This window comes from Erythranthe guttata, chromosome 14 (assembly GCF_056151865.1).
Source record: "Erythranthe guttata isolate IM_541 chromosome 14, IM_541, whole genome shotgun sequence".
Classification (NCBI taxonomy): domain Eukaryota; kingdom Viridiplantae; phylum Streptophyta; class Magnoliopsida; order Lamiales; family Phrymaceae; genus Erythranthe; species Erythranthe guttata.
In genome coordinates this window covers 15,638,939-15,664,832 of record NC_142546.1, presented here as the reverse complement: position 1 = coordinate 15,664,832, position 25,894 = coordinate 15,638,939, and the positions used below count along the sequence as shown (strand labels likewise).

Sequence of the window (25,894 nt, the reverse complement as noted above, 5' to 3'; positions counted from 1 at the left end):
TAGATTATGTCATGATATTATTCCTCTTTATTTCTCAAGAAATACTTTAATTTAATTTGCCAAGAGTCCCTACAAACTTACGGTGGTGTTTATTTAATTAGTAGTGATTAATCACATTTTGTTATTTATTATCCAACTTGAGAATATATATATATATATATATATATATATATATATATATATATATATATATATATATATATATATATATATATATATATATATATATATAAAATAATAATAACATGAAATTAAAAACAGTAAACATCTGCTTGAAGCTAGATTTGCTACTAAAACATTCTTTCATTCTTCTTTTTCTTAATTAATACAATTGCTGAACTAAGTACAAAGTTGAAAAAATTCATATTAATTAAGACGACTACCTATATATAACATTTTAATCTATATAAGCAAAAAGTAATTAAGGCACAAAAATTGAACAAGTACTTTATTTTTACAAGAGAGAGAGAGAGAGAGAGAGAGAGAGAGAGAGAGAGAGAGAGAGAGAGAGAGAGAGAGAGAGAGAGAGAGAGAGAGAGAGAGAGAGAGAGAGAGAGAGAGAGAGAGAGAGAGAGAGAGAGAGAGAGAGAGAGAGAGAGAGAGAGATTATTGATCAACATGGAGATGAAGGTGGTAATTGTTAGGTAAGGAGGAGGAGAGATTAGCCAACAAACCCTCCCAATTATAATCATCCAATAATTCTCCCATTTTGAAGCTACTTTCTCCTAATTCATCCCAATTATCATTAATCCCATCATTAACCAATAATTCTTCTTCCACATGATTATAATTAGTACTCTTCCTTAATTCACAACAACCACCATAATTCTTCTGCTGCTGCTGCTGCTGCTGCATGACCACCTCCAATAATCCAGGGGCAGAAACGTCATTTTCCAACCCCACCAAACCATTCTGCACGTCGAAAATGTCTTCGAAATTATTGTTAATATTGTAATCATCACCAACTGTCGGATTATTCGTGAAATTAGGGTTTCTGAAGTCGGTGATACTACCACCCATAACGGGGTCGTCGTAGATTTCTTGCATGAAAATTAACGTATCTCCAAATCCCGTCGCGGCACGACCAAGACCAGCAATATTATTATTATTACCTGATGACGAGTCGCTCTTGTAATTTGACGATGATAATGTAGTAGTAGTGTTAGAGATGTTATTATTGCCATAGTTGTTATTAGTAGTAGAAAAACATTGATCTTTCTTCAACCTCCTTTTAATGGTGGAGTTCCAAAAGTTCTTGATTTCGTTGTCCGTCCTCCCCGGAAGGCGTGCCGCGATTTGAGACCACCTATCCATCCAAATTCGAAATCGTCGCAAAATTATGAACATTGTATACATAAGATATATAATTGGTTCATATATTATTATATATATGCATGAACCATGCATGATAATTACTTAAAGAGTACGCATTCCAAAAAAGAATCTATAACGGTTTCGTTTTTCATATCGAGCTAAGGCATTCAGGTGCTTAATTATATTGGTCGATTTTTTATCGTAAACTTTATTTTATTAGCATAATCCAAAGACAAATAGACCTATTTTACTCTAGATATATAACTCACTCGCGGAGTTTGTTCCTTTCCATTTTTCGACTAGTTAGAGAGAGAGAGAGAGAGAGAGAGAGAGAGAGAGAGAGAGAGAGAGAGAGAGTACCTATTGCCGAGAATGCTATGCAAGTGAACGATGAGTTGTTCCTCGTGAGGCGAAAAGGCGCCGCGTTTAAGATCGGGCCTGAGATAATTAATCCACCTCAATCTGCAGCTCTTTCCGCACCTCAGTAGGCCCGCGTTACGAGCAATCTCGGTCCAACAGCCTTGTCCGTTTATCAACATGTACTTTATCAGCTTCTCGTCTTCTTCCGGTGACCAAAGCCCCTTTCGAAGTTTCATCGTTGTCTTAACAACAACGGATGAATTCTTTTCCGGCTTCGTCGATATATTTATTGCATTTATATGATCGGTTGCGGCCGATGGCTTCCTCATTTCAGACCAATATAATATAATGCTAAATATTATTGTCTTAGGAATTAATATTGATGGAGACTACTGTGGAAAAATGAAGATATATAGATGATCAGATAATTGTGTGAAGTGGAAGCAAATATATTTTATAATATATATATATATATATATATATATATATATATATATATATATATATATATATATATATATATGTGTGTGTGTGTGTGTGTGTGTGTGTGTGTGTGTGTGTGTGATATGATTAGCTTGTGAGTGAAGAGATGAGTTAGATGGAAAAGGACTTGGATAGAGTCAAAGACAAGAAGGCCCCCCCTCCATTTATCCCTTTTCTACTCCACCTTAATTACCTTCTTCTATGTGTGTGTGTACTTTTAAAACCAACCCCTAAGGTATGGTTAAATTACGAAAAAACCCCTCATGTTTAGATAATTACGTCTACCCTTCAACTATGAATTTTCTTACACGTCCAACCTTATGGTGTTATATTCAACATAATCTTCTAGATTCCGTGGAATGTTCTCTAGTTTGTACCTGTTTTGTGCAAAAATGCAGTTTATGATGCACCACAATCTGATATATATAAGCCGAAAAACACATCTTATGATCGTCTTGTTTCAAAATGTGGAGCTCGAATGAGATAAAATAAGGATAAACTAGAGAATATTCCACACAATCTAGAAAATTTTACTAAATTTGACACCGCAAAAGTGGACTTGTAAGAAGATATGTAGTTGAGGGGTTGGTTGTAATTACCCGAATATGAGGATTTTTTTCGTAATTTGACCATACCTCAATGGTTACCCGTATATGTATAATATATCTAAATATTAAACAACTTATATATCGTTTAATAACAATGTCCCATAAACCATCAATCATCATCATCACCATATTACCACCCCATGAAGACTCTCTCTCTCTCTCTCTCTCTCTCTCTCTCTCTCTCTCTCTCTCTCTCTCTCTCTCTCTCTCTCTCACACACACACACACACACGCATGCACACAGAATATTTTATTGGTTTTGAGTTTGCTTACATGAAGTACGAGAACAACCATATGTTTGTCGGGGACTGAATTAGCCCTATTCTTAAGCAAATTATATATATATATATATATATATATATATTGATGCGAACTAGTTAAGTTGTCTTTAGTCCTTGATCAAGAAGACTATTGTATTTGTACGTAACGTTCATTAATTTGAAAATATTGCAGACTTGGTGTCGAAGTTATAAGTACAGTGTATGTACTTTCTATAACGAACAAATTACTAATTATTAATGCCCAATAAAACTAGAATATATAATTATGGTTGAGGGTATATTTCATCTTTCTTGAATGTATTATTTCTTGGTTGGAAAAATGCATCAATTAGGCAATTATATATGTTCTCTATTCATATATTAATTAATGATCTCATAATTATTCGATTTCTCCAAAGGCATCTTGGATATATACATACGTAAATATTGCTAAATGTGTTTGGTAGCAAGTTATTAGTTATTTTTTATTTCCCATATATTTGTTGTCCCTTTCATATTTACCGAACTTATAACCATATAAACGGTCAAATTTAGCTTGATTTATTATTAAGCAAGTTGCTTAATTAGGTTGTGAACTACTTTTTTTTTTTTATTTGTAATAACATATCACATATCAATCATGTAATCATTAGGGTTTTAAGCTCTACACTTTCATAATTACAGACTAGCTAGTTTGCTTGGATTAGAATAATTGGAATCATTAATTAATTAATTAAAGAAAAAAAAAAAAAAAAGGTGGATCCATGCTTCAACTTGGGGATAAAGAGTAAGAATTACTACTTGAGGAAATATATTGATCATTGATTAGTAGTATTGCTTCATTAACAGACCTCTTTTTTAATAGCATCAGTACATCCACTTAAGAAGCCTCCTCTCTCTCTATCTCCCACACACACACACACACACACACACACACACACATATATATATATATATATATATATAACCACACAAAACGTACAAATCAAAATAATCATGCATTCAATGATGCAGATATCATTGGATTTTTGGTGTTTTGGATGATGGAAAAACCAGTGATATACGATTTTAAAATCCAGTAACACGGGCGATACAAAACAATCGAAGAAAAAAACTCACAAATTAAATCGTATTTTATAAAATACGTAACGATTTCCGAAATCCATCATAATCTCCAGTACTACATACTTACTAGTAGTATTATCTGATGTTTAGTAAAGGTAAACAGAAGTGTTGCTTTAAACAAACTCAGACATGAAGAAGTTGGTGCATGGCGCATTCATCTCTTGCTTTCAACACACGTTTTTTTTCGCCTTTTTCAAATATATGTCAAAATTATCAACATATTATATATCCATCGAGCGCGCCATAGAATAACTACTCATGATTCATATGTATATATATTCAGTAGCAAGTATAGGAATTATGATTATCTTTTCATTCTCATATTTGTCCATCCGTAAAAACGGATCGAACCGTATAAATAAAAGTGGAACCATGCTTAAAACTTGAGGATAAAGAGTAAGAATTACCTTCGACTTTCTGCTCTTTAGCATAGTTCCTCGCAAACTGAAACAAATTACGCCAACGTAACCAACACCTTGTTAGAATCACATATCTCCATTTAAAGTACCAATAATTTATATTAAAACATATTAAAAAAAAAAATTCACCGAAAAAATAAAAAGTGCATAGGACAGTTGCATCAAGTAAAAGAAAGCAACATCACATTCAATACTTCAGCAATCATGAGAAAGAAAACCACACCTTGAATTAGTAACACCACACTTTTAACGAAAGTGTCTCAAATTTCTCAGACAAACGAACGTTTTTCCAAAAGGGTACTACTGCTAGATAGTTGTTTCATGTTCTCTTGACCCTCGAGAAAGTTCCAGCTTTCGAAAAGTAAGTGCTTTCAGTACCACCACCGCCGCCGCCACAAAGCTCGTTTTTCGCCTGAGGGTTCGAAAGCTCGATTCCAGCCAAACTCGAAGTAAATCCACAAGTTGCCCCATGATAATCTCTGCCCTGAGAAAACTTCTTCTTGGCTACTTCATCACCCAAAAGTCTTCTCTTACAAACCGATACACGTACACCAGCCTTCCCTAACATTCCATATCCTTGTCCGAATCCGTCACCAAGTGAACTCTCCTCCGCTACACCAAACTGCATTCTATTTGCCAGCTTCCGAATTTCCGTCATACCGTACTTTTCTTTCATCTTTATCAACCTCCGACCGCCTCTCTTCTTTTTAGGCTCGGAGTTAGGAACGGGAAGAGGTTTGGGCCGCTTCGCAGGAGGAGCCTCTTGCCATTTCTCTATACTCTTCTCAATCTCAGCACGGAATTTTCTCCCGTCTTTTCCACTCGAATCCGTTCCAGCTGCAGAATCTACACGTGCAGCAAGTGTAGCTTTTGAAGCAATAACTCGACATGCACGATTCCTCAACAGAGGAGGAGTGCCCTTGTATAACTCCGTTTCTTCTACATAACCAGCACGAAATTCTTTCGAAAAGCCAGCTAAGCTCTTCCTTTTCGCACCGAGAAGCCGAACATTGCACGGACGCAATTTCGCCAATTCCGGGAGCCCGCCAGCTGTCGCCACGAGTTTTGCTGCAACGGCACTTCCGACTACCGCACAAAGATTCGGGGCGATAATTTCCATTCGGCTCTCCACGAAAGCAAGAACCTTTTCTCTTGCAGAATCAAGAGAAAGAGCACGATCACAAGCGTCGATTGTCTTTTGCAGGACATGTTCCGGAAGAGGCTTTCCGCACGTGGTTGATGCTGTGACGGAAACCACCATAACAATGGCGGAGGGTAAAAGACCTTGTAAGTCAACTAGGGTCAAATCCACTTCGTTCCCAATCTTTTTAACGACACGTGCGTAATCGATCGGGTGGTGAACAAGAGACTCGAGCTCCGGGAATTTGGACCGGTACTTGTCGCGGATAAAATTGTGGATGATTGATATTTCGTTTTCGATATCAACCGACAAAGCACTACAATCAACTAGCAACTGGTATTCTGTGTTTTCATCTTCCTCTAGAATAATTGCTTGATCTAATGAATTCTCATTCCCCTTTTCTAGGGCTTTTTCAATTTTCACCATGATTTCTGCAAAGCGCTGAGAATTTTCTAGTTTCAAAACACAATCAAAATCATCGTAACAATTAACTGCTTCTTCTATTCCTGCTAATTCATCATCTGTATCTATATCTTCTACCATGTCCAGATCGTCTTCACTGTCAGACAATTCATCGAGATCGGCCAGAAAAGAGTCGAACCTCCTCTTCTTATTATTCCTCCAGGATTCATTGCCATAATCATCATCGTTCCCCTCGATATCGGAATGTGCGGTGAGGGCGGCGGTGGCACCACGGCCGAGACCGGTGAAGTAATGCGGCGGCGGTGTTGTGACGGGGGCTTGCATAGCGTCGGGTGGTGGTGGTGGAAGGGTTGAGATTCAGAATTAGGGTTTGTTTAGTTGTCCGGTGATCTTCACAAACTCCACCGAGGGTTTTCTTCTTCCAGGAGAATCGGATTTTCGAATTTGTTGAATGGGGAGGGTGCCGCTGAATTTATAGGAAACGAATTCTTTGTCAGGAATTAGGATTATTTTAGGAGTAGTTAGTATACAAGGAAAGTAATTAGTTTTTTTTATTGAGAAGGGTTAGGACCAACATAATCCGATATTATTATTATTATTATTATTATTATTATTTTTTAATAAATATATTTTAAAAAGGAGAATTATGGTAGATGGTGATATCAACTGAGAACAACAAAATTTAATTAATTAGCTAAATTATCTTTTCCGACTCTCATAAAGAAAACAATGGAATGAAATTGAAGGTAACATTATTCATTTCAACAAGAAATGTAAAATAGAAATTGAATCACATTATACTATGTATTTAAAGCGTTATTTCTATCACTATTAATTTATACATTAGATGGGATATATAAGAATTTAAAATATGTATTATCTTATTTTTAAATTTAACGAATAAACAATTTAGGACAGGAAAATCTGTTGTTTAGGAGAAATTATTAATATATCGAGTATTAAATTATCGAACTATAACTGCACTCGCCCACCGAGCACCAGATAATAACTAGTGAACTGTGTGATTCACACCTCAACGGGTTTATTATTACGCATTTAAAATCCCTTGCTCAAGTCATTGCATCGAAAATGCAACCTAACAGAACTCGTGATTTGAAAACAAAGTACAAGCAACAATATTCATATCATCAAAGAGTAGGAGAAATTTTATACTCAAAGTCCGAACAGCGAGAGTAGCTTTTATTTGCATAAAGCAGATAAAACGATTAAATAAACGTGCATAATCACCAAAAAGATTCTTTTTCCTTTTTTTTCGCTAAAAGGCTTTAGGGAAAAATTGATGCAGTAAACAGATTAGTTGCCATCCAAGTTGATAGGTTGGCGTAGGAATCGCTCCATCTGGGCAGCCCTACTCCTTATCGACATGTCGAATACCTTTTGGCTAAATTCGACAACGAGCCCACCCAGGATACTCGGATCAATCTGAACAGATAATCGACAAAAATTACGAAACAGTGGAAGAGAAAAAGCCATCAACACAAGTACATAACCCCAATATATAGGCCTCGTTTGGTTGGTTTGATTAGATTTTATTTGATTACCCATCGTTAGTGTACCGCAATTATGGAAGATTGAGAACTCGTTTTGGCTTATAGTGAGCTCCCATAGTTCATTTATACAATTGGTTTCTCATAAGATTTTACATAATCTAATCTTGGGAACCAAATGAGGCCTTGAAAGATAATAAAAGAACGTACCTTCTGTTCGAGCTTGACTTTCTTGCCTTGTCCAAGAATATCCTGCAGTGTTTCTCTCAGTTCTTTCTCCTCTTCTGCTGGTAGAGGCTGCATCAAGAGAGAGACATTAAAAAAAGCGACTCAAAAGTATGATAAGCTGAGGCAGTCCTAGTTTATGATCCACCAATGGTTTACATGCGAAATTTTCAAATACTACAGACCCTCAAAAAACTTTTCTGACAGAGCTGATACAATGACATTCGTGACACGACAACATGAATTAGGATCCCAAGGCCTTGTTTGGTAATCACGATAGGACTTAATAGACAATATAATCAAGGTTTGTCAAATGCTTGGGGTTTAGTTAAGCCCATGGTTATAAAAAAAAAAAGACCCGGATTCTAATCATGCAGATGAAGAATATTTTGTCCAAATTCAACTCGTATTATTACACAATACTATAAAGCATATTACCCAATAGAAGGATTGTATAATCACAAATCTCAAATATAAGATAATAATCTATGTTATATTATCATGGACAATCTACTTGGCTACTCCTAACCATGTGTAATGAAAATGTGTAGTGAACAGGAAAAGTGAATATATCTGATGAACAAACAAGGATAAGCTAGATGTTAAAACATCAAGTGGAAACTACTGATGAAAATTTCCAGTTCCTCTTGTCACTTTTTCTATGATTTCTTTTTGTTTTAGATTCAAAGATGTTTCCCCTTCCTAATCAAAAGATGTCTAATATATGTTGCTTTAGATAGAACAAAACATAGACAACATGCAGATAACAACATACAATGTGCCACATCACAGTTGTGACTTGTGTGAGATAGAGAGAGAACAAGAGTATGGAGGAAGGTTAAATTCATATGCGGTGTTCCTTCTTCTTTCCTTTTTTTCCTCTTTTTTTCCTTTTTCTTTTTTGGTTCAGATCGCAGCTAGAAAAAAGAATACATTTCAGGAGTTGAACTTACAATCACAGAGGTTACTATTGCTTTAACCTCCCCTCTGTGGGCCATAGTCAGCTCGGAGAATCTCTGTGACATACGTTCTATGTGTGCCAGCCTCCCATTTCCAGCGACAACAGCTGTTACAAAGATAACATAATATGTCATACATGGATATATCTAGGCAAAACGAATTACTATAATTTAACCAGGACAATAACAATTGATGTCGCAACTGCATAAATGAAATAAACAATCAATAAACAAATGATGTTTTCAGCGTGGTGTACAAGCAACCAAAATTCGTTCACACTCTGTGAGTGACAAGTGACAATCACTTCATCAATCATTCATATTTCGTATCATCAAACATACTCTTATATGTTAATGTCGGTAAGGTGTCTGGAAACACATTCGAGATGGACTTCTAGGTGTATAAGTACATTTGTGGCATTGTTGTTCTCGTTGTCTGGAAACACATTCAAGTTGTACACGTATCATTACATAAAATCAGGGCATTCGATGTTAGCGTCTTGCACCATGTTTTTCCACCCACACATTCTTTGATGAAGGAACTCATAATAGCCCTCCCCCCTTTCTTCTTCCCTGTCAACTTCCTCCACCATTAACACCTATGTTACACTATCATTACACATACCCACCCACACCCTAAAACAACATTATTAAGGCATTCAAACTCTCTGAGACAAATGTTACTATCTCGAAAAGGAGTTTGTAATTTATAGATGATTTCCTAAATCCAGTACTGACAAGAAACAGTCAACTACATCTAATTCAAGTGCGAGGTCATGTACGACTCCTAAACTAATGCATATTTAATTACAATCAAGTATGACAAACACTGTTCTAAAGAGCTTGCACAATGCTAACTGGTTGTAATAGAATAAAATAAAATAAAATTCATTAACGGATAGGAAACACTAACCCAGGAAGTTCTTTGTGATATCTGAAAATTTAGCTTGAGTACAAATATCAATCACAGCTTTCACTCTCGTATCAGCACTGACTGAATGATCTTTCATGAACTGAGAAAATGTAGGGCTTTTCGTTGAAGCTTCAACTAGGGTAACAAGCTCAGATTCAACCTTGTCCAGTATATTGGCTTTCACTGCTGCGATGTACAAAGCCGTAGCATAGTTTCCAGAGACCCCGAACATTGTCAAAGGAATCTAAAATGCAACAAAACAATGTTACAGTTATAAAGACACTGTAATGTCATACATAGCTTTTTGCAAGCATAGGCAGACAGTTAGGATTTACACTGAAGATATCACATATCAGCAAACCAACATTACAAGACTCATAACATTTTAACTGAATCACGTCCCATTAGCAACTACTAACATAACTGCAAAACCTTTTAAACAACTACACAGAAATGCTTTTATCCATATGATCTCATGAGTTTGCAAGTGGTACAGCTCGTAAACAAATCAAAAGGCAATTCTTTCTCATCCCTTTTGCAAATCAAAACAAAACATTCTAGAAACACGAGAGTGCATATTTACTTTGCCAACAGAACTTATAGTCTGAATCATCTATTTCTCAAACAATAGGTAAAAATAGGTAAAATAGAACTGGTGCATTAGAGTGGACAGAAAATCGACTTTCCATGACAATGGTAAACATAGAATGTCAAGTACACTGTTGATTCGGCAATTATACATACTTCTCAACGACGACACGCAAAATTTTATAAAATCAATGGAGGAGCATAATAATCACACACGCAAAAAAAATACCAAATCTTCACAGAAGAAACTGTAAAGATATCAGTCATAATCTTACAATACAAATTACAAAAATAACAGAAATTTAGAGCATAGCTCAAAATCCGGACTTGAAATACAACGATTAAATAGTCAAATCGAAAAAAATGCCCCCTTACACTTGCTTATGAGGGTAAGGAACTACAAGTTTGTGACTCCTAAGACTTTTAACAAGTTCTTCAAAATTCTCAATTTATATTGATCAGCAGAATCAACAATAACACAAGCATACTTCTTACATGAACATGTATACCTTGTAAATCAATACCCCCAAACTGAATATAAAAAATTAAAAGACCATTACCTTGACTTTCTGCTCTTTAACAGGAGCGGCACTGGCATAGTTCCTCGAAAACTGAAAGAAAGTACAACAACCAACAGCTTAATAGAATGCCATATCTCCGTATAAACATAGCAATTTCACCAATATAAAGAAAAAATCAAGAGCCCGTATATATAATCTCTTTTCATGCTTCGAAAAACAGTGGAGACATTCCTATTGCACCGATGACAGTAACATACCAAAACAATGCCCAGAAAATAAAATTAAAAAACAAAAATCGGACAAATTAAAGAGGGAAAAAAAAACAAATCAACCAGATTTATTTACAGAAAAAATACATTCCTCTACGGCGACGTAAATTACACAAAATCGAAAGAGTGAGACTGAATTAAATCAACAATTTACTGTAATTAAAAATGAAAAGCTTTGAATCGAGTAATTTTAATTGTACCTCGGGGTTGGAGATGCTAGGGCACAGGACGGCTTTCGCGGCGACGGATCTCTCGGCGGCGGAAGGATTGCAGACGGTGAGGGCTCGACGGAGGAGGGGAAGGCCCGATCTCAAACGCCCTGCCATTGCCATTTCAGATTCTCTCAGAGAAAAAATAAATAAAAATATTTTTTATTCGCTTCGATTTCTCTCTCTCTCTCTCTCCGCAGTTTGTTTTACAGTCGACCTTTTCTCTCTCAAGCACAGCGCTTTTGAAGATTGGCAAGGGTAAACCAAATGTTGGAAGTTCTCACTTTAGGGTGTACGAAATTTATGTGCTACCTCACTCATCTTGTGACACGCGTCCTATTTTTTGTATACTGAAATATATTATTCTTTTTCAGATAAAAATAATATAATAATAAATAAGAATGGAAATTAGAAATGCTTCGATTTAAAACAATATTTTCATATCAAATTCTAATAATTCCGACTTTATATATATATATTTTTAAACATCGAAATTGCAATATATACAAGATTCTAATTTTCGATTCAATTTACATTTTTTTTTTAATTTAGATTTTCGCTTTCTAAAAAAAATAATGGACCATGAAATCCTACAACGGATGGGCCATTAAGTAGCAAAGCCAAAAGCCCAATTAATCTTGTAACCTTTGCAAAATTTTACATTTTTCTACAATCTATATATAATATAAAAAGAGAATCTATGTCCTCAATGATTGACATGTGGCAAATGATGATGTCATTTATCAAAATTGCTTAGTTGGAGTTCAATTGATGAGGTGGATTCTTCAATTTGTGAGTTGTCAATTTTATTTTGGTATGTATTTAAGTTATTTCCTATTTAACATTTATACACTCATTTAAACAATTACCACATGTATGTTATTTACTAATTTAATATTATATAAATTCGAAAAAAAATTCGAGTTTATATTTTCAATATTTCAAAATATATTTATTGAACAAATTCAGGATACTCAATTTTTTTTACGAAATTCAAATAATTTTCAGGTTTTTTTTTAATATTAAAATATTAAAATAAAAGAATGCAGTTTTTTTTTCTCAATATTTTGCAATATAATATCCATTCAATAAAAAAAGTATATTAGCAAAAATATTTTATTTTTACATTGTACTATTTAATAAAAATATACAATATTTTTTGTTAATAATAATTTGACATTGCGTATTTCTATTATACGTTCAAACAATTATACTTGATTAATTTATACTTTTTTTATTAATACATTATTATATTAAGACGATGATTGTATTAATACATATATATATATATATATATATATATATATATACATATATAAATATATATATATATATATATATATATATATATATATATATATATATATATATATATTTATATATGTATATATATATATATATTTGATATTCATTTATTTATAAAAATATTTTGATTGTGTATATACTGATTTTAAGTTTGTGAGAATTTGGTAGTGACATAAATGCACAATGCAATATCTAATTTAAATCCAACAACTTTCCTTTTACAATTTATCCTAACTTCCCTTTAGTTAGCAAATCGTAAATGGCAATATATATGCTGACTTTGAAATCAAATCATAATTGCAATCAAAGCAATTATTAGTTTTTTTTTTTTTTTGCGAGCAATAATTTCGGTGTAAGAATAACACGAATTGCCAAAAACGAAGGCATCAAATCAATGCTAAAAACAAATGCATCAAATCTACTCAAATTATATTTCCTTATTCAATTATTTTATAATATTTCTTTTCATATTAATTATGTCCAGTTATGGTAAAAATATTAATTTTATATGTAAAAATATATATTCATTCGATGTTACATATTCTACACATGTTTTGAATATGGAAAGAATGCTCATCGTATTTAGACCCGATCATGATTAATTAATTTTTAGGAAACTTTATTTGATATTGCCGCCCAAATCAAATTTTTGAAATTTGAACGTGTATATTTTGAAAACTATATAAACACCTTACATCTATATAATTTTTACCAGCATTTACATCTACTCGAGCGACACTTTATAACAATGTATGCGTGTTTCATATTCACATGTTGTACCTCTATTTACATGTTTTAAGTTTTATATTGTCTGCGTTTTCATATTTTACTTATCGCTGTTATTGTTTTGGTTGCAGCTTATAATCACGATTCCAAAGTCTTCGGTACGTAATGTCTTATGTGTATGTTCAATCCACTCTAAGCGTACTTTGCAATAAGTATTTATTACTATGTCTGTTTTTGTTTTTGTTTTTGTTTTGCAGATGTCATAAGACTAGGGAAAATTGTCATCAATCAAATACCGTGATAGATTTATATTTTTTGAATTCAATCTTTTCTATTGTTTGGTTGTATTGCATATGAGATTATTTTTTCCAAAGATAGGAAATTTGACGTCTTTGATTCATCCAAAATAAGAGACTATATGGAATTTCTATTGTGCGTTTTATGGGTCAAGTACATTTATCTGAACTTATTTATCGGATTTTTGAGATTTTATCTCCATAACACTAGGCGAACATAAACTATGGCACTATCATACACCTGCCACCTAGAAGTTTATTCAAAATATCTCTCTCTCTCTCTCTCTCTCTCTCTCTCTCTCTCTCTCTCTCTCTCTCTCTCTCTCTCTCTCTCTCTCTCTCTCTCCATTGGCATTTTTTTAATATATTTGCATCTATATATTATGCATTATATTATTGATTTTTGTTTTGTTTATTGTTTATATTTGTAGCATATTAACAAAACAAACATTTTGTTGAGGCAACTAGATTAATTAGAAGTAAAATAGTTCACTTTGAAGTTCAAGGTCGAAGTTCTTCAATAAAAACTCACTCGAGTTTGAGGATGGAGTTTACAATAGGTTCGAAGAATTGTGTGAATCACATGTGATTTATGCGGGGAATAAATATTCGTTTGCGGCAATCCATACAAAGAAAATATGCAATTCATATTTTTCTACGTTTTAAATATGATTGATTTTTTTTTTGTTCATTGAAGTTTTTTAATGTATGCACATATACAATTCATCCATGTACGATTGTATTTGTTTCATTTTATTTGTTAATATGAATGTTTATTGTAAAATAACTTAAATCTCATCAATCAACTACATGTTCATATTAAAACAACAGAAATATTAGTACATTATATAAGATCATATATTTAAGATTTTATTTGTTTCGCTCGCTGCTATTATGTCCGTTCTTCCCTTTTGTTTTTTATAATTAATGAAATAATGAAAAAGTGTTATTTTATCATTAATCAACTAAAAGTTCATCTATCTAAGTAACATGATAATTGTATATTTATACATAAATGCATGTATTAAATCAATATTATGTATTTCAATTACTATATGATTAAAGTTTTCGTAATTAACACAATTTGACAAAATTTTCTACTTATGTTTAAATATATTCCATCCAATCTTTATTCAATTTAGAAAATATTTAAGACTATGGATGAATTTAATGGTCTGTCATATTATAATCCACGTAAAATCATTATTCTTACCAATTACTCCCTCTAAAAATGTAATTAATATGACATTATTATAATATGTTCCATGTAATTGTCCAACAATAAATTTTCATTAGATACCACTGAGTCCCTCTAACTAATATGGCATTATTGTAATATGTTCCATGTAATTGTCCAACAATAAATTTTCCCACATTTTACGTAATACTGTTTGGTTGATTTCTCATTCCTAAAAAAAATATATTCGAATAAATTAATGAAACATAGGTACAACTTTTAAGTATTAGTATTAGTATTAATATTATTAGTATTAGTATTAGTTTAATATTAGTATTAGTATTAGCACCGGTGGAACTAGAAGTGGGCAGCCAGGGGCCCATGACCCCCGATGATTTTGCTTATTTCCTACTAATTACTAATATATTATTTTAATTATATGTTATTATGTATTAGCCACCTTAAGAAATAATATTTATATTTTATCAACTGAGTTTTCTTTTAAATTTGATTATTGATTCTATATTTCTAATCAATATTTGATTTTTTTTAACAATATCACACATTCACGTAATTATCTACATATATAATATCCTTAGAAAAAATCAACTACAGTAAGTACCGTCGAGCAAGTCACGCCCCTACAAACTTTTAGTATACCATCTAAAATTCCGACCCCCCAACTATATATACCTGGTTCCGCCACTGAGTATGAGTATAGTATCAATATCAGTATCAAAATTAATATAAGTATCAGTACAAAAATCAGTATCACTATTAGTATTAGTATTAATGTTAGTATAAGTATTAATATTAGTATCAATATTAAAATACGTATTAGTATTACTATCAATATAAAAAGCAGTATGAGTATCAATATTAGCATTAGCATTAATATTAGTATCAATATCAGTATCAGTATCAGAATCAGATCAGTATCAATATGAATATAGATATAAAAGTAAGTATTAGTATAAAAATCAGTATCAATATCAATATTAGTATTAACATTAGTATTAGTATCAGTGTCAGTATCTATATATAATATAAAAAGAGAATCTATGCCCTCAATGATTGACATGTGGCAAATGATGATGTCATTTATCAAAATTGCTTAGTTGGAGTTCAATTGCTTATGTGGATTCTTCAATTGGTGAGTTGTCAATTTCATTTTGGTATGTATTTAAGTTATTTCCTATTTAATATTTATACACTCATTTAAACAATTACCACATGTATATATATTATTTCCAAAGTTAATATTTTAAATTCGAAAAAACAATCTTATTTATATTTTCAGTATTTCAAAATATATTTATTGAAAAAATTCATGATATTCAATTTTTTTACGAATATTCAAATAATTTTCAGAAAAAAATATTTTTTGATATTCAAATATTAAAATAAAGCAATACAATTGTTTTTTTTCAATATTTTGGAATATTCGAATATCCATTCCATTAAAAATAATCATAAAAAATATTTTATTTTTTTAATTGTACTATTTAATCTATTTATTAAACATTACCACATATACATATATTCTTTAATGTATTTAATCTATATATTAATTCGAAAAATATTTATTCTTTAATGCATAATATTCATTTTTTTTTATATTATGTATAAATTTTCAATTTTTTTAAATAACGTATATATTTTTTTAATTTTAAAAGATTTTGAAATTTTTTGAATTCTACGCAAAAACAATTCGATATTTTTATTATAATAATATTCAGAATCTTTTAAAATAAATTTAATGCATTAATATATTTTATAAATTTAGACTCATATATTTATTATATTTTATTAATCATTTATATTTGTTATCTTTTAGAGTTAAATATCATTTATTTTAATTATGTCCATATATAGTAAACATATCAATTTATATTGAGAGAAAGATTGTCATATCAATCTATACATATCAATAGATATCATCCGGATATATATATTCTACATACTATTTTTTTAATTACATATAATATCTTTCTATTTATTTATATAATTTACAAAAGACAAGATTGATATTGCTTTTAATATTATTGATATTATTACCATATTCAATTGATATTCTCTATTTTTATCATGCAAACACAAGTATATAAACCCCTACAACTTCAATCCATTTCACCACTGCATTTCATTCAAATTAAACGTATGACATTGTGCATTTTTTTATTTTTTATCGTCTATTTGTTGTATTTTCCGATTTTTTTATTGTTGTCTTTATTTCTTTTCGTTTTTCGTTGGTATCAACATATATCAAATATATATTTATAATCTATTAATATATATATGTTTTTCTTTTCCAGATGAATATGATGTCAATTGTCAACCTATGAATCGGAGATTTCGGTAAGAGACATTCATTGATTATTGGTTTCAATATGATCCAATCATATCGTTTGCGGAAAGACTTATGTGCCGAAAGTTATAGATGAATGTCATGTGGTATTGAATAGAGAAATTAATAGTTATGATTTGAAAAAATTAATCGTATTGACTTCTTCTTTTTTGGTGAATCGCCGACTAAAGTATCGATGTTACAAAACATAAGACGACTTATTTTAAATAGTGTTCGCTTAGGAAATTTCATTAGAGCTTCAACAAGTTTATCATAGTTTATTTATTTATTTGTTTTAGTTGTGTATCCATTTTCTTCGTTACTCATGTTGAAGTCGTTGCTCCTTTGACAGAGTTTGTGTACAATGATTAAATAAGTTCTTTAATTGTATTTGTGACCTCTGAAAATAAAATATTTATAATTTGTGCATTAATTTATTTATTAATTATTTACCACATCGTCCACAAAATTCGTCTTTTTTTACATAGCTTGATTGGTTATTTTGTACTACATTAGAAGATTTCCATTTACTATCCTCAAAATCCGACTTTTTAATTATTATTTTCATTCATATCATTGCGTAATAGATAAATCTTGAAAATATTGACAATTTACACATTAATCTGCAATCAATCAATCCGCTCATTGGTCCACGTTAATTACATATTTATATTAATATCAATAATAATATAATCTTCTAATTTATTTAAATCTAAAAGATATTGTTACATTAACCACATCATAAATCCTATAAATACTCCCTCCATTGTTATCACTCACTTATTCGTTTGCTTTTTCATTATGACATCCTTATATTTTTTTCAATATTTTGTGGTTTGTAAATATTATGATATTTCATTTCCATTATTGTAATACACTGTTATTTGTTCTTATTTTTTATTTTCATGTTATTCTTGATATTCTTTTTTCATGGTATTTTGTTGTTATTTTTTTTAAAGTTGTTCTTGATATTCATTGTCCATTGTTGATAACTATGTATATATTTTCCATTTTTTCTGTTTTTTTGCGTACCATACTATACTTAATATGTTGACCTTACTACAATCTTGCCTTAATATAGTTAAATTGTGCATAATTATGAAATCAATTGATAATATCCTCTAATCATGCACAGTTAATACATATTATATGGAAATTTATATTCATGGTTATGGAATCATTAAGGAAAATTATATGAAAATTTGTATACGTAAGCTTTATGAGAAAAAAAGTGCAATTATGTTATATATGTGTTATACTATAATTATTCGATTCTAAAATTTCATAAACGAGATTTTATAATGGTAACTGATAATTTATATTTTTTAAATGATTGTTTATTTAATTATTTTTATTATTTTGACAAACTCAAACCCACTTATTGGGATAAATTATTTATACAATATCCGTTTTGTTACTAAATTTAGACAAAATATAATGGATAATTTTTTTTATACCAGTAAAATATTTTTTTTCATTTTTTAAGTTATATTTTGGTGAATTATGTGTGTTGAAATACTTAAATTGTTTCGAAAAATCATAAAAAATATTTAAATATGGATAAATAATTTTTAAAATATGTGTTACCACTACGGGATACAAGATTTTAAAAATTGGGTGAACGACATTTGATAATGGTAAAATTAATATTTTTTTATTTTTTTCAAAGTTATGTTTTGGTGACTTATGTGCTTCGAACAATTTTAATATCTTACACGACGAACTTAAGCTCATTTAAATTACGACAAATAATTTTTAAAATCCACTACTAGATACAATATTTAGTAATGAAAAAATAGTAACTTTCATATTTTTAGTTATTGTTTGGTGAATTATTTGATTTGAACTTTGAACTATTTGAGTTTATTTAAATGATATTTTTTTTTGTCAACATTTACTTAAAAAATCTTAATGCATATAAATTCTGATATATAATTTATAAGATACCCATTTTGTTACCACCACTAAATAAATATTTAATAATGGGTAAATAAAATTTTATAATGGTAAATTATTTTTTGTGTAAGTTATTATTTGGTGAATTATGTATTGGCCTATTTTAATTACTTTAACTAATCACAAACTCATTTAAATTTGGATAAATAGTTTTATTTATTTTGAGGAAATTTCGGTAAATAAATTTTAAAATACTTATTTCTTTACCACCACGAGATAAGAGATTTAAAAATTGGTAAACGATATTTTTATAATGGTAAATTAATTTTTTTTATTGTAATTTATTGTTTGGTTACTATTTTAATATTCCGACACACATCTAAATAATTTTTAGAATATATATTTCGTTACAATAACTAGAGTTAAATATTTAAGAAAATGGTAACAAAAATTTTAAAATCTAAAATAATATTTTTTTTTAAGCTAAAGTTTGGGGAATTATGTGTGTTGAATTAATTATTTTGATAAACCTAAATCCGTTTAAATTGGGATAAATAGATTTTAAAAAATTAATTCCGTTACTACAACTAGACAAAAGGTTCAAATCTTGGTAAATAAAATTTTATATATTATGGAGAAATAGTAATTATCATTTTTTATGTTATTGTATGGTGAATTATGTGAGTTGTACTATTTTAATTATTTTAATAAAATTAAAACCCATTTAAATTGAGATAAATAATATTTCAAATTTTTATATTGTTGCAATCACTAGATACATGATTTCAAGAAAAGTTAAACTATATTTCATAAAGGGGAAATAACAATTTTTATTTTTTAAATTATTGGTTTGGTGAATTATTTACATTGAATTATTTTTATCTAATAGACTAATTTGAGATAGCTAAGTTTTAAAATTTATATTTCATTATACTACAACTAGATATGTGACCAAAAAAATGGGTAGAAAAGTATAGTAATTACCAAATCATAATTTTTACAAGTTATTATTTGGAGAATTATATGGGTTGAACTATTTTAGTGTCTTTAACTAACTAAACCCATCTAAATTTAAATACATAATTTTTATAATACCTACTGCGGATGAAAGCTTTTAAAAAAAATGGGTGAACAAATTTATTTCATGCTAAAATAACAAATTTTGCAAGTTATTGTTAGGTGAATTATTTGTATTGAACTATTTCAATTACTTTGACTATTCTCAACTTATTTAAATTTCGTTAAATAATTTTTAAAATATTTATTTCGTTACCATTAGAAGATACAATATTTGAAGAATGGTGTATGAATTTTTATTATGGTCGAAATGATAATTTTATTTTTTAAAGTTATTTGCTTGTGAATTATGTGTATTTTATTGTTCCAAAAAAAAACTAAACCCACTTAAATTGGGATAGACACATTAAAATATTTATTTTGTTACCACAACTAGATAAAATATTTAAAAGTTGGGTAAACAACAATATAATAAAGGTAAAATCATATATTCTTTTTATTTGTAAACTTATTGTTTGGTAAATTAAATGCATTGAACTATTTTAATTACTTTTACTAATTAAACTCATTTAAATCTAGGTAATAAATTCTATACTAGGTTTGTTGTTAACAAGACTAGATATAATATTTAAAAATGGGTAGAAGAATATTAATAATGGTAAAAAATAACTGATTTGTTTCAAGTTATAATTTTTCAATTGAATTCCTCAACGTCGTGTCGTGCTCCGAACTCCCTTCGCATAGGTTGAAATTCAAGTTTGTTCATACGAATATCGGTCATCAAACAAGAATGTGCAATGAAACTAGGCTTCAAGTTAATCGAACGGACAATCACATTCTTCAAGTTAATGTTGATCCCATTGAACTTCACCTTGCTACAAAGTTCCAGAGACGATAATTGTTTTTTGTTAATCGTTTGCAATGATTATCAACAAAAGTTGGAATCAAACGCATGTAAGTTTATATTTTTTTTTACTGGTATTAACCGAAATTAACAGAGATTTCCCGCTTAAAAACATATAAGGTGAATATTTGTATTTATGCAAAATTTTAAATCGGATACAAAGCAAAAAGGGTATGAGTATACCCGTATTATACTCGCCCCGTATGTATATATATATATATATATATATATATATATATATATATATATATATATATATATATATATATATATATATATATATATATATATATTAGTTATTGATTTTAAAATACTTTAATTTGTAGCATGATAATTAATGATATTTGAAATTTTTTTATTGTCGTAAGAAATTTATTGGCAAATTTTCAAGGATAATTATAAAAAGGAAAAAAAAACACTATTTACAGGTATTTTACGAGGTGGATATGGCGATGTCAACTTAATAATTCGGGGATTTTGATGGGGAAGGGGAATTTTCTCACGGGATGGGGATGTGGATTGCGAAATCCGCCTGATACCCACCCCATTACCATCCCTATTGGAATACGTATCTGAAGTATTATATTAATTATTTATTTTGGTGATTGCTAAGGCAAAATTGGTGCGATGTTATTTGTTCCAATATCTTAAATTATACTAAGTTTATATTATCCTTTTTTATCGTGTTTTGTTGAATCAATTTTAAATCTTGAATTTGACTCCCGTGCATCGCACGGGTGAGATACTAGTAAATATCAGTATCAGTATCATAATCAGATCAATATCAATATCAATATCAGTATAAATATAAAAATAAGTATTATTATAAAAATCAGTATCAATATCAATATTAACAATAACATTAGTATCAGTATTAGTATAAAAATCAGTATCAGTACAAGTATCAGTATCAATATTAGTATGAGTATGAGTATGAGTATGTATTAGTATTAGTATTAGTTATAGTATTAGTATTAGTATCAGTATTAGTATCAGTATTAGTATAAAAATCAGTATCAGTACAAGTATCAGTATGAGTATGAGTATGTATTAGTATTAGTATTAGTTATAGTATTAGTATTAGTATCAGTATTAGTATCAGTATTAGTATCAGTATTAGTATTAGTATTAGTATTAGTATTAGTATTAGTATTAGTATTAGTATTAGTATTAATATTAGTATTAGTATTAGTATTAGTATTAGTATTAGTATTAGTATTAGTTTAGTATTAGTATTAGTATTAGTATTGGTATTAGTATTGGTATTAGTATTAGTATTAGTATTAGTATTAGTATTAGTATTAGTATTAGTATTAGTATTAGTATTAGTATTAATATTAGTATTAGTATTAGTATTAGTATTAGTATTAGTATTAGTATTAGTATTAGTATTAGTATTAGTATTAGTATTAGTATTAGTATTAGTATTAGTATTAGTATTAGTATTAGTATTAGTATTAGTATTAGTATTAGTATTAGTATTAGTATTAGTATTAGTATTAGTATTAGTATTAGTATTAGTATTAGTATGAGTATGAGTATTAGTATGAGTATGAGTATGAGTATGAGTATGATATGAGTATGAGTATGAGTATTAGTATTAGTATTAGTATTAGTATTAGTATTAGTATTAGTATTAGTATTAGTATTATTATTAGTATTAGTATTTGTATTAGTATTAGTTTTAGTATTAGTATTATTATTTGTATTTGTATTAGTATTAATTTTAGTATTAGGATTAATATTAGTATTAGCATATTAGTATTAGTATTTGTACTAGGATTAATATTAGTATTAGCATATTAGTATTAGTATTAATATTAGTATTGATTAGTATGAGTATTAGCACCAATATCAGTAGCATTATCAGTATCATAATCAATGTATAAATCAGTATCAGTGTCATAATCAGTTTAAAAATTAATATCAGTACCAATATCAGTATTCATATTTCTATTACTATTAGTATTAGTAATAGTATCAATATTAGTATCAGGATTAATATCAATATCAACAACAATATTTATATCAGTATTAATATTAATATGAGTATCAATATTATTATTAGTATCAATATTAGTAATACTATATTAGTATCAGTATCAGTATTAGTAATACTATTAGTATCAGTGTCAGTATTAATATCAGTATCAATGTTAGTATTAGTATTACTATCAGTATCAATGTTACTATCAGTATCAGTATCAATGTTAATGTTAGTGTCAGTTTTAGTTTTGGTATTAATGTTAGTGTTAGTGTTAATATTAGTGTTAGTATCAGTGTTAGTATTATTATTAGTGTTAGTATTAGTATTATTATTAGTATTAATATTAGTATTAGTATTAGTATTAATATTAGTATTAATATTAGTATTAATATTAGTAAAATTATTAGTAATAGTATTATTAGTATTAGTATTAGTATTAGTTAATATTAGTATTAGTTTTAGTATTTGTATTACAATTAATGTTAGTGTTAAAGTTAGTGTTAGTGATAGTGTTAGTGTTAGTGTTAGTGTTAGTATTAGTATTAGTTTTAGCATTAGTATTAATATTACTGTTAGTCTTAGTATTAGTAAAGTATTAATATTAGCATTAGTATTAGTATTAGTGTTAGTATTAGTATTAGTATTAGTATTAGTATTAGTATTAGTTAGTATTAGTATTAGTATTAGTATTAGTATTAGTATTAGTATTAATATTAGTATTAGTATTAGTATTTCTGTTAGTAATAGTTTAGTATTAGTATTAGTATTAGTATTAGTATTAGTGTTAGTATTAGCGTTAGTGTTAGCGTTAGTGTTAGTGTTAGTGTAAGTGTTTGTATAAGTATTAGTCTTACAATTATTGTTAGTGTTATATGGACTTTTATACATCGCTATGTCGAGAGTTAAGAGTAGAGGTGGCATAAAGATATTCATCAAGTCGGAGCGGCGAATAATGTTACTTACATTGCAATGTTGAGAGTTAAGAGTATATGTGGCATACAAATATTTATCAAGTCGGAAACGACGACCTATGTTACTTGCAATGTTGCCTGCAAATAAGTTTTTCAGCGACTATGAAGATAATCAGAAAAATTGTATATTATGATTCAGATACACATTTGTTTTTTCTATTATTTACATGTATAATTATTTTTTTCGTGTTAGGTTTATTTGCAATTTATGCTAATCTTATTGTCCATCGCAATGGGTTTTTTTCTTTAATAAAGGTAATTTAGTATAAATCGTATTTATTTTCTTATATTTTAATTTATGTTTCAATAATGTGTATACAATGAAAAATGTGAATGTTACTTGCAAGGTATTAGATGAGTTGTAGGCCATGTCAATGCATGAGTTATGAAATACTACTTTGATAATTAAGTTTCATATTAAAGATTTGAGTGTATTGGACGAGATGATTGTACCATTTGAGTCAGATAATGTCTCTTATTATTTTTTTAGCCCAAATTTTCGTATTTTATATTTTATTTTATCATTTTTTTTGTCTAACTCAGAACTTCAATCAAATGGAATGGATTTTTTTTTTAAGTTTCGGGCTATATCGTGTTATATATCAGCTATTCAAAATTTTAGGATTATATCGTATTATATATCAATTATTCAAAGTTTTTGTATGATTATTTTATTTAAAACTTTTTTTTTAAATTACCCCCATATATAGCATTAGCATCCTCTTTTCATTCATAGAGATATTCGATTCACCTCCTCGATGTGTTTTAGCTATTAATACACTTTAATCTTAGAGCTGATCCCCGTGCATCGCACGGGTGATCTACTAGTTGATTTTATTTTAATGTATATATATATATATAATTGATGTTTACATTATCCAACATTATATTAATCTAAAAATCAATGTAAATAATAATATAAAACAATAATTTAATCATTATATGGAAACAATCTTGCAAGACAATGTTACAAATTATCTAATATATTCATGGGGAGTAGGACAAGACAAGGCAGTATGTTCGTAAGCACATTGCATCTAAAACCTATCTGATTATTGGTTCGACTCACTCGGATGGGAATTAAATAATTAGTAATTAACCTCCTTTTAAAATATATATATAGTTTTATTTTTATTTTATTTAAAAGATTGTTAAATGCAACTTTATTTGTGTCTTTTTCTCAAGAGACAAATGGGTGTGATGCACACTCCAAATCATTCAAAGGGGGAAAAGGTTGGGGGAAATTGGCTAGACACCCCTTATTCCATACTTATATAGTTAGAGATCCAAGTTGTTAGATAAATATAGGTATAGGTCCCTTAATTCAAAAAAATAATTTAAATTAATTTTATATAGACATAAACACCCTTAATTAATATTTATATGAAAATAATTAATTATGGCAAATGAGGAAACAAATCCGACATATCACTCATTTTCTTATCTCTCTTTCTCTCTCTCCCCTCTATCTCACGTAAATCACTCTCCACTCTCTCTTTCTCAATATCTATTTGTTATTACTTATTCTTATAATTTTTATTTGCATTTTCTAATTAATTATGCTTCATCAAACAAAATAATTTGAACGCATATTTAACGTCACAAAGTCGTTGTAATATGTGTATTTACTGGTTACATTTTTTGGTAGGATTTCATACATTTATTTTCATAATTTTTCGACATTATTTTTTATTATCCAATTTTTTATCCACCAAATTTATATCTTTTGAAGTTGTTCAAATTGCAACAATCAAGCGAGAAATACAAAAGAAAGGATAAACAAACTGCAATTTGCAACAATAAAATAAATAGCATAACAAAGAGAATATGAAAACCAACTAAGTTATGTTTAAAATGTTATTGTACTAATGCCTTTACACAACAATAATATGGAACTAATGATCTTACAATGTTCTCTACCAAAGTCGTTGTTTTTTCCGGGC

The 25,894-nt window shown here is 29.1% G+C and overlaps 2 protein-coding genes and 1 pseudogene across 3 annotated transcripts; all 3 read right to left on the bottom strand.

The window, feature by feature from the left end:
- Nucleotides 1-291: 291 nt before the first annotated feature.
- Nucleotides 292-2,091, bottom strand: MYB83 (myb domain protein 83). Its single transcript, XM_012991895.2, has 2 exons — nt 1,675-2,091; nt 292-1,306 (listed from the first exon to the last, which is right to left on the bottom strand). Exons 1-2 carry the CDS (start codon nt 2,001-2,003, stop codon nt 607-609), a joined length of 1,029 nt encoding a protein of 342 aa, XP_012847349.2. The 5' UTR covers nt 2,004-2,091; the 3' UTR covers nt 292-606.
- Nucleotides 2,092-4,249: 2,158 nt separating this feature from the next.
- Nucleotides 4,250-6,457, bottom strand: LOC105967297 (U4/U6 small nuclear ribonucleoprotein Prp31 homolog pseudogene; annotated as a pseudogene). Its single transcript, XR_016029477.1, has 2 exons — nt 4,793-6,457; nt 4,250-4,594 (listed from the first exon to the last, which is right to left on the bottom strand). The product of XR_016029477.1 is annotated as a U4/U6 small nuclear ribonucleoprotein Prp31 homolog pseudogene (transcript).
- A 788-nt stretch (nt 6,458-7,245) lies between these two features.
- On the bottom strand, nt 7,246-11,639 carry ATP5 (delta subunit of Mt ATP synthase). Its single transcript, XM_012991906.2, has 6 exons — nt 11,317-11,639; nt 10,887-10,937; nt 9,739-9,982; nt 8,820-8,932; nt 7,852-7,938; nt 7,246-7,576 (listed from the first exon to the last, which is right to left on the bottom strand). The coding sequence occupies exons 1-6, from the start codon at nt 11,446-11,448 to the stop codon at nt 7,448-7,450; spliced, it is 756 nt and encodes a 251-aa protein (XP_012847360.2). The 5' UTR covers nt 11,449-11,639; the 3' UTR covers nt 7,246-7,447.
- Nucleotides 11,640-25,894: the final 14,255 nt, after the last annotated feature.